General features: G+C 41.2%; 2 protein-coding genes across 5 annotated transcripts in view; both read right to left on the reverse strand.

Moving 5' to 3' along the window:
• Window positions 1-9,080, reverse strand: part of LOC138208785 (testis-expressed protein 2-like) — a 35,716-nt gene extending 26,636 nt beyond the window's left edge. For 2 of the 4 annotated variants that reach the window (XM_069166903.1, XM_069166900.1), the window contains exons 1-2: window positions 7,190-9,080; window positions 6,546-6,639 (exon numbers count right to left, since the gene is read on the reverse strand). The gene's annotated coding sequence lies outside the window, so the exon portion shown is untranslated. Of the gene's footprint in view, window positions 1-6,545; window positions 6,640-6,741; window positions 7,072-7,189 lie in introns of those variants that run through there. The other 2 variants (XM_069166901.1, XM_069166902.1) reach the window with 2 other exon arrangements.
• On the reverse strand, window positions 9,076-9,969 carry LOC138208649 (myeloid-associated differentiation marker-like). The gene has a single exon (XM_069166712.1). The coding sequence runs from the start codon at window positions 9,967-9,969 to the stop codon at window positions 9,076-9,078; it is 894 nt and encodes a 297-aa protein (XP_069022813.1).
• Window positions 9,970-10,377: the final 408 nt, after the last annotated feature.

The raw sequence follows: 10,377 nt of genomic DNA on the forward strand, positions 1-10,377 counted from the left end.
CCGTGCTCCGGTTACAGAGACGGACTCAGTCAGCCCGAACGCCAGCTCCGTTTCATTCTATAGAACTTTAAACCCGATGGCAGTACTTTAAACTGATTTTTATAAAGCAGAGATTTAAGCTCACTTTGTGAGTTTTAGTTTTTATTTAAACTTCCTTTCTCTATGATTTGAACTCTTGCTTCAGATCAATAACCCCAAAGCAGGAAGTCACATGAACATTTCTTCAGATTAAAAAAAGAAAAAAAAAAAAGACACTGGTTAAACACAGAAAGATGAGTTAAGATGACTATTATTAAATTCCAAAGGTCAACCATGTAATCATGTTTTGCACACGGTGTCAAGGCCGAGCGGCGCCCGTTTCATAAGACCTCCACATACCGTTTGGATCATATTTCTGGGAAACCTGACAGGAGAAATGAAGAAGTAAATCTCCTCAGGACTACAGTGATTTATCCAAAAACAAGCCACAGTCGAATGACGCCTTCTCGTTAACTAGAGAACATGGGAACGCTGCAGAACATCAGGCCGCAGTCTGGAAACTTCTAGCCACATCTGGTTGAACTCAGGATGAACAACTTCCTGCTTTACTTCCACAAAGACTCTCCTGTTTCTCCCAAATAGTTTCCTGGCCCCGTCGGCGACTGTCAACATGCTACAACCATTAAGTTTACCCCAAAACACAGAGTGAAAAACAGACAATTACATCAACCACAGCAGTTTGATGAGTGTCTGAGAGCAGGATTACATTAAAGGAGTTCTTCTCTGGTAGATTGGGGATGTAGATTTTTCCTCATTACGTTCACCACACCTGTAAAAAAAAAACAAAAAAAACCTCTTCTGTCCGCTGTAATTAAATTTCGTGCGACTCAATGCAGTTCCACGACATCAAACACCGAGGAGCTCCTTCACAAGTGAACAAGTGAACAAAAGATCAAAACCAAAATCTGCGGATTACCGAGCTGCACATTTAATCAGTGAATGATTTACAGGAATGAAAGATTTAATTTCCAATATCTGATGTAATTTAATGAAATTGTAAAATGTTGCATAAAAAAAAAAATATTAAAAGTGTAAACGAAAAGAAATAGTTTCAGTCCGATCAGGCATTTCTCAAATCTATCTCTCATTTTCATTTAGTTGTTCAACGGCCTGCCAACGAGAACTCGAACGGAAACGAAAAGCCTGGAATGCTGTAATCGTGCGTTTATTGTTATCAGGGCGGGACACTGTGAAAGGAATTAGGCGAAGTATTTCTCGGCCAAAACTGTAACGACAAAAGACAACATTGTTATCAGGGGCGGGAGCAGCCCCGAGATGGTGAACGACTGACTGAAACTCTAAAAGAGGGGCTTTAATCTTCGTGATGGACAGCTGCGCTGATTGCCCGGGGCTAAAGTTAAAAACTGCAAATGAAAGACACGTCCACCTCGTGTCCGGCTCTCGTGCAATAGTCTGCCTGCCGGTGAACGCACGCGCTGCCGCTTTGTGAATTGTGCCTCAGTTTCAAGTGAGAAACTCTGAAGCAGTATTTATAGCCGGGCTATATTTACACACTTCCTGCTACCTTTCCTCCCCGTCTCTTCCCTCCTGTAACAAGTGATTATTTTGACAGCGGCGTGGGGCGCGGAGGAGACGGGCCTGAAGTCACCGCTCGCTGTCAGACTGACACTCCCCCTCTCCCCCCGATGTCTCGGTGATGGTCATTATATCTCTCGCACCTGTGCGCGAGAGCGGCGATGCTCGCCGGCACACCTGCGTGAACGATGAGGCGGCTTCATAACGTCAGCGTGATAAAACTCTGAATAACAGTCCCTTCTTACTGGCAGACTGTTAAACTCAATGTAAGCATATGGTGCGTTGAGGCATGCCGGGAAGTGGGGAAAAGTTCAGACTTGGAAACCGCCGACTTCCCAGTTGAGAGCGTTCACGTGGCAACAACAAAAAGGCAAACATGGCAGCCATCCAGAAAATCTGCTCTATTTGCTGCCAGAATACAGAAGAGTGACAAACAACCTCGTCATCACCCATGTAAGACCATCACAGGGACAAATTGGGGTCATTATTTTTTTTTTTTTGTACATTACAGTTCTACGTGTTGCTTTTAGCACAAAGGCTGTTACCACTTGTCGTTGCCTGTCAACATAGTAATTAGTATTGTTTAATGGACCGACACCCTGCTCTAATTAGTAGGACCTAAATCAACCATAAAAGGACTTTTCACCACAAACATTTCCATGTCGAGTGACGTCAGACCGACTTCTCCGATCTCTCTCTCAAAAAAAACCAACTCTGATTTTCCGAGTGTGAAATTCCCAGTTCGTCAGGCGTTCAGGTGATTTCTCGGAAGGTAGGATACTTTCCCGCTTTCCAGTTGCTCATGAACGCACCAATAGATTTGGTTCCAGAGTTGTTTACAAGTAAAAATATCCAAGAATAAATTTGTATACGTTTGCACTGCCCTGTGCACTCCTGTGCATTACTACTACCACCAACGTCACAATAAAGGTCTACAAAGAGTTGTATAGAAACCAGCACAGACACAGGAATTATAGTAGGATCACATGTTCAACAAAGCCGAGGACATTGCTCCAATTAAAACTACATTAAGTTGCCTCCACGAGCACACTCATGTGACACTATGCTGGGCTTAATGACTCTGCGCTACCAGACTGCCAACTGTGTCAAGAGGGTGCTGCTGTTAACAATAAAAGATGTTTATATGTCTAACTTTTTCATCACTTTAGTAAAAAGTTCTGCAGACATGAAGAGTAATAAACTCATTTTAGGGGCCGTGACGAGACGGTCGAAGCAAAGCACTAACTGCTGTAGCGAAAACATTTCCCCTTGGGGATTAATAAAGTAACTACCTAACCTAACCTAACCTAACTTCCCCTTGTTAAGTACATCAAAAAGACATACTGTAAGAAGAGGTTTGGTTTTTATCACTTTGAATTTCAATAAAACTTTAAGTCAGGAGCCTCAGGAACCAAAAGTCAAACTGAGGAATTTCCATAAAGATTCCGATCTTAAACAGATTAGAGTAGAAAAATATTTTCGGAGTATTATCTACAACCCTTCTTTTGTCATATCATGCATACAGTGCGGCCCCTGTGGTGAACTTCAATTAAACTGAAATCTTATGTGCCTTTATAACGTATGGTAATGGGCTGAATGTCACCAAGTACAAGTGGGGCCATTGTGATCATTACATTTTAGTTGACCATTAATTGTCATATCAATAAATGCGATTAATGACATAATCGTCTTTTTAATGCCAGAATAAGAGCAATTTATTGGAACTGAACATTGGAACATATAAATAGTCCCATTGATCGACAAGTTTTTGCTGTAAATTCAACAAATCGCCTCCAAAAGTTTCAGGCTTCAAACAAAGATTTGCCCACAGCGGTGTTGTGATGTTTGGCTCAGAAACTAAATCCATGACGTTAATGTCAACAGATGCTCATCGAAATGTAGTCGGTCGAATATTAGAAGTTGCTAATTCCCAACTTGTGCCATTCAAACATATCAGAAGAAGGAAGTGCAACTACAGACTGTTTATAAAAGCGGACGTAGCTTCTGGGTCTGAAAATGAGGCCGATGTGGAAGTGCAATAGATCGCAATACCACCGAGTGCCACTAGGAGTCAGCTCCAAAAAAGCCTGCGGGTCCATAAACTCCCATTCAACTTCTCTCATGAAATACAAACACAAGAAAATGTATCCACAAGTTATCTCGGTGTTGTTAGCTAAAGTAACTCCTTCTTATTAGTTTTCTGGCGGTACATCTAAAAATAATCCTGTCATTAATTAGAAAATAAGCTTCACAAAGCCGTGTTTTGGGAGGTGGGGTGGGTCAGTTTGATTGACAGGCCTATAGTTTAAACTATAAGTGGGCGGGGCTTTGTGCCCTCAGGTTTCCAATCAGAATCACTTTAGTACCAACAGAGGATGACGTTAAAATTGCTAGTCAAACCTCCAAATGTGGATATAGTGATGGAAATATAAGTGTTAGTTTTCACCCAGCTGTTTTCATAAAGACGATTGTAAACAAATCAAATGATTCTGCAAAGTGATTGCAGTCAGCTCAAATTAATAAGCAAACCGTTATTAGCTTCCTTTAAATTGTTAGTAGAAGAGAAAATATTACGATGCTGCTTCTCAGCTGGTCTGAGCTGTGACCGAATGTTGACCAAACCAATATAAAAAAAAAAAAAAGAGTTGTGTAAAAATAGGTCAGACCTGCTGAGAACCTGGACGGCCATAAAGTGAGTCAAAGCCGTGAACAGGTGTACAGTCAACAGGGGTGTCGGCCAGTTCCTACACGGAGCATGTCCCTCGTCTCAGTCGAAGACACTCCACATAAATAACAGTGGTGAGAAGATACAAAGCGCTGTTTTACTACATTACCTGTTTTACTACAGTACCTGTTTTACCACATTACAGAAAGAGCAGGCAGAAAAGTTCGGCTTTACCGCCGACCTCTAGTCAAACCTGTTCGGTGTTCGAACCGAGGGCTTAAGAGCGTTTTAACCGAAGCAAAAGGTGATGTGCACTCTGATTCTGAACGGTTATCGCTCAATTTATTTTTAACACGCTTCCAGAAACAGGAAATGAAGAACCGACCCTCTCCAAATCATTTAGGTACGCCGCCAGCTCGGCTGCCGAGACACGCAGAAGTGTGACTTCTCCTTTCACTGCACCTGCTGCTCCCAACTCAACCTCCGTCTGTCTCTTACAGGTGTCAGGATCCTGTTTCTGCCTTTACTTTACTAGAAAAATGACATCTTCCTCTCTCAATCCTTTTCATATTCATCCTATCCGTTATTTTCGACAAGAAAACGTGAGCTTCTCAGCTTTAGTGGTACTTTATGGCTTTGGATTTGTTTGTGGGTGTACGCAATATCACACTTTAGGTGTAAACATAATCCTTATTAGTCAGCCGGTAATTCTTGGGTTTGGTTCTTTTAAGGGATTTATTTACAGTGAAAAACTCCAGTCTTTTCTTTAAACTTACTATTAAAACAAATTACATTAATTTCTGACCTGTGTGCTGTTTTGAACCATCGAAAGATTAAAGGCGGCAAATTTCTGGATGTAAACTTCCGTTTCTGTCACACACATATTCAATTTCTTGATGTTTTCTTTCACATGTCAGCTACATATATAATGTATATTCTGTAATATTTGTATGGATTTACTTTCCCAAAAACACATTTCAGATCACGAGTTTGAATTGTGTGATTCGAAATATGGCACGTTCTTTCATTTCTACGCGCTGCATGAGGCCAAACTCTTCATATGAGCAAAACAATAACTTTCACATCTGATTCAACTCTTATATCCAAGCAAAGGATCAATTATTTGTACAGAAACATGCAAAAACATACTACAATACATAACATGAATTTAAAGCATACAGTATGTTGTGTATGCGTAAAAAAATGCAAATATCAACAATTGATTGGAGACCTAAATGTCAGGAACCTTGATAATCACAGTTTGTTGGAACCACTGAGAAACAAACATTAATCTAAGTAGTGATCTACTCGCATTACACAAGATGGATTAACTCCTGTTTATGCAAATCTGAGGGTCAAAACTCCATTTATTGTGAATTATACACTCACAAACAGCATTTAAGTTCAATCTTAGGACACAGAAAAGCAATTTTTGTGGTTTTGTGATTGTAAAGACAAGTTCAAGGATCAGGACCATAATGGTGTTGCATCATATTCGAGAACTGAAAAAGATCATGTGATGAATAAAACAGAATAAGGAGAGTGACAAAAGTAAATTTATTATCCAAATAGCACAAAAAAAAAAAAAAAAAAAAAATGTTTTGCTGCCTTTAGCATGGCCTCAGGTTACGACTGTGTGTATCCCTTTCACACAGCAACAGCTTTCGCCATCAATTAGTTATCATTACATGACTCAGGACTCAAAATATAAAATCTAGGCATTTGTTTTGGGGGGGTGGGGGAGTAGCAAGAAGCCACATGAAATACAAAACTATAAAGACCTCTGTCAGGAGTAAAGAGAGATTAAATGGTAGAAAGTCTTTATGCAAAGTGAGTTTCTTACCATTTTAAATATACCTTGTGTGCAAAGAAACCTGTAAAACACCTTGCCGCTGTTGACTTTAAGCAACTCATCCTCATCCTTGAGGTGAAAATGTGCGCCCACACTTGAGAGAAAGAGGCCCCGAGCTGCATTTGTAATATTTGTGTGTTTGTATATAAAAAAAAAACAAGCCGCTCCTCTCGCCCAAGGACTTGATGTCCGTGGCACTATCACAATTTCACATTTACGCACCAGCATCAGCGCAGGTGACTGACAAAGATGCTAAACCTCTTTGTAGTTACGATATCCTACTTTAGGAGGGGTTTTTTCCCCCTCAGACTCCTGATCACTATTCAGAGCTATGTTTATCCTTCCTATCTTCTTCTTCCTCTATCTCTCTGGACTTTGCCCCCTTGCTGAGGTCATTTGCAGCTCAGGAAACGGATCAATAAACGAGTTCAAATTTACTGGCTAAGTGCTTACCTTGTATCCTCATTGCCATTCAATCCAGCCTGGGGACTTGCGTCTGCCTGCTGCAGAGTCAGGTTTCACATGTCCGTGGTGCTCGGGGGGGCTTCTGGGAAACACAGCATCAGCAAGAGAAGTGGTCCAAATCAACACGATTGCACAAAAACAACATAAATACAAATACTTATATGCGTGTGGTCTTTGAACACACTTGTTTAAGGGCTGTGACCAAAACGATATGGCACAATCACAATGTCTTCCTCGTACCAATTTAGCATTTGGGAGGAATTAAACGAGCTAATATCCGTGCTAACGCGGTGTAAACACACTTCTGGAGCTTTAACAGGAATCCTTAACAGCGACTAGTGAAACCAGCCCGTCTACTGATGCAGGTGAGATAACCAGCTCAACAACAACAACAACGTTAACTGACACACTTTTGTTTTCTTTCTTTTTTTCTTTTTTTTTTAAATTATTTTTTAAAAGCGGCCATTCGTTTAAAAATGGCTTCGTATTCAGAAGGACGAACAAGAGAGGGGAAAAACTTTGCCTGATAGGAAGTGAATTTGTTTTAAAGTCCGTTTTGCTGGCCCGAACTCGCAGACAGAAAAAAAAAAAAAAAAAAAAAAAAAAAAAGAGAAGTCAAAAGATAAGCTTACCGAGTGTGGGGGATGTCATTTCTCTCCGGAAAAACACCGAAACAAAAATTAAACTTTAAAGAAAGGAGCACGAAGGTTTCCAACGTGTTGTTGTTGTCGTCTCCTCGAGCCGAGCAAGCTCCTCCGACGGCTGGTTTCCTCGCGCAGCCTGTTGACATCGACTAACTGCGCTCAGTTCCTTGAAGAACAAAAAAAAAAACAACACGCCAGGCCGGAGCAATCGAGCGCGAGCGGCTGGATAACGGGCTCGCTATGCGGCCGGAGGTAACCGATCGACTTTTCGACACAGCCGCTTTATAAGCCTTGACGCAGATGAGGCAGATGTGAGAAAGTAAACAGTGTAGAATGTAAATAAGTTTTTGTTAATGTTACGCAGGGGGTTTCGGACTAATCGATCCACGAAATAAGAACAGTACAAAAGAGTTAGGTGATATTACAAAGTTTAAATGACCTAAATATTAAACAACGTCATGAGTGTATTTTCAATTTAAACATTTCCCAACAAAACCGGCCAAACAAACCCAGAAAGAAAATGTGATTACCTGGTTTTATCAAGTCATTTTCTTACAAAGAAAGCGTATGAGGCTAATCAATGTCATTCTTGTCAGTGTGAATAAATACAGCAACTCTTCAGTCTTTCCGAACTATTTGCATCAAAAGCTTGGTGTGGTTTATATGATTAAAAATCTTCAGACTAAACTCTGCATATAACTATAACTGTGCAATATACAATATATCCTGGAAATGTACAATTAACAATATATTGTTATATATACATGCAATTATTATCTGTTTTCTTTATGTTTCAATGTATAGGTCAAGGTGTATTTTTTTTTAATGTATTTTCTGTGTGTGTGTGTGTGTGTGTGTGTGTGTGTATTTATTTTATACTGTGGTATTTATTGTTTTACATTTTCCTTAAAAAAATGTTTTGATTATTCTTTTTTTTAATTGCATGCGTATTTGTATTATATTTCTTTCTGTAGGCTACTTTTTTTTTTCCTACCTGTATCATCTTATCTGATCTGATCTTATCTTATCTTTAAACATATATTTCGGTTGGAGGAAAACATTCAAGGTAAAGTTTAGCCCTGTGATTTGAACAGCGGCACATGTTAATGTGGTGTTGCCATCTAGTGTTGGTGAATGGCAACGGGTCACATGGAAGCTATTCAAGTTTATAATCTGAAAAACATAAATAAACATCAGACTTGGAATTTTCATGAATTTTTAGCCAGTGATTTTATTATCAGTCTGAATCTTTTGGGGTAAATGTTTTTCTTTCTTTCTTTCTTTCTTTCTTTCTTTTTTTAAATTCCTATATTCTAAATTACGTACACAGTCAACAGTCTTTTAAAGATATATATCAGTAATGACAACTGGCCTGCAACTATGATGCAACACGTTATAATGTCCATAAAAGATGCTGTTGTGCTTTACTGCACCTGTCACGCCCAGGTTTAGTGGTTGTACAGTCGTATTCTGGGTCATATGTATCAGCGGAACTGTTCATACCACATTAAAACAAGCAATGATAACCTGTTATATGTGCTTAATTCTGCACACTTTGATTTGGCATTTCACTCTCCATCTCAGGCTTTTAGAGCACCTTCCCCGTAGCTGGGCCCTGTGTTGGCGGTACCATTTTTCACCCCACCATTACACCTCTGTGTGTCACAGTGAACTGCTATATGAATGACACACAACTTTTTCACGTCAGTAAAACCAGACACATTCATAGAACTCAACAGAACACCACAGTGTCATCGTGGTAGTAATTATTTTTTGATATCTGTAAAAGTCTTTTAATTTAGCTCATTGTTTTAGAAAGAGAATTTGACTACACAACAAAATCTTTCATTCAGATCCTAAACTTTCAAACAACTTTACATGTGACTCCTGTCACACAAGAGTTTGATGGAGAAGGCGAGGTCCACTGTGTACGCTAACAGTGTGATACTGGCGATCACAGTTTCCATGATAACTAGCTCCATAGTTTTGTTGACGACACTCTGCTGGCCCTTCATCTGCAATATCTGAGTAAAACAGATCACTGTGGCCACCATGAAGAGCAGCACCCCGATCATACTGAAGCCCGCCAACAGTCTGTCAAAAGGTATGAGGCATCGCCCAGAAAGGTCTCCCAAAATCACCACCAGGGTGACTAGGGACATGAGGACACAGACACCGTAGGACACGCCGGACACCCATTGCTGCCAGCCCTGTACTCTACTGGGCAGCTCACGAACCACCTCCACAACCAGGGGGACCATCTGACAGCCTCCCCACAGCTGGAGGGTCTTGAGGAGGCCGGGCATGCTGCCCATGTAGCCCCTCTGCTCGTGGGTCTGGGTCCGGAGCACGTAGGACTCGGAGGCGTAGGCCAGGGCGGTGAGACAGGAGGCCACCGTGGCCGCCACGGGGCGCGGGAACAAACTGTCTTGATTCATAACCATCCAGGGGAAAATCACAGAGGTGCTGAGGCTCATCAGAGCTCCCAGCACCGCCGCAGTCGCGGTCAGGTTCTTCCAGGATATCGGGATGAGGCTGTGGAACTGAATGATGCTGAGGATGTGGATGAGGAGGGTGAGGGCGAAGAAGAAGCACCAGGTGAACATGCAGAAGATCTTGAAGGTGCCGGGGTCAGAAGAGTGGTTCAACTCTTCGTCTTCTAGAGAGGCCACGAGACTGAAAGCCGTACAGGTCGACAGGACTTCCCACGTCCGCAACACAAAGAGGGGACTGGTGAAGTCTCTGGCCTCTAGCACAATCACAGGCATCGTCACAGTCTGAGGGGATCCAAGAGACAAAATAGGTGTATCCAACAATGTCTCAGTCTCAGTTCCTCTAGATTTATTTTAAAAGTCTTGTGGTTTTAAAAGCTCAACCGACAAGTTGAAATCCCCAAACATCCACCGAGTCTTCTCCAGCAGAGTTCATAGAAAACAAATCTTAAAAAAAGAAAATCCCCCTAAATTCCTTGAAACATAAGCTCCTCTTTCTGCCGTCCGCTCTGCACCGCTTCATCATTTCACATGCAAAGTGAAAAAAAAAACATCTCTTGGAATGTGTGAAGCGCTGCAGACCTCGCCTACTTCCTCTCAAAGGTTGCAGCCGTGCACTTTCAGTCTCCACAGAGCTAGGTAGGTGCAAATGACCACAATAAAAAAAAAAAAAAAAGCAAAATG

Source organism: Embiotoca jacksoni, unplaced genomic scaffold (assembly GCF_022577435.1).
Source record: "Embiotoca jacksoni isolate LCO1_2020_lvr unplaced genomic scaffold, fEmbJac1.0.p SCAF_4, whole genome shotgun sequence".
Taxonomy (NCBI): domain Eukaryota; kingdom Metazoa; phylum Chordata; class Actinopteri; family Embiotocidae; genus Embiotoca; species Embiotoca jacksoni.

Bases quoted from the DNA above. Each gene is read 5' to 3' on its own strand.
- LOC138208649 (XM_069166712.1), bottom strand. From the start codon at position 9,969: ATGCCTGTGATTGTGCTAGAGGCCAGAGACTTCACCAGTCCCCTCTTT.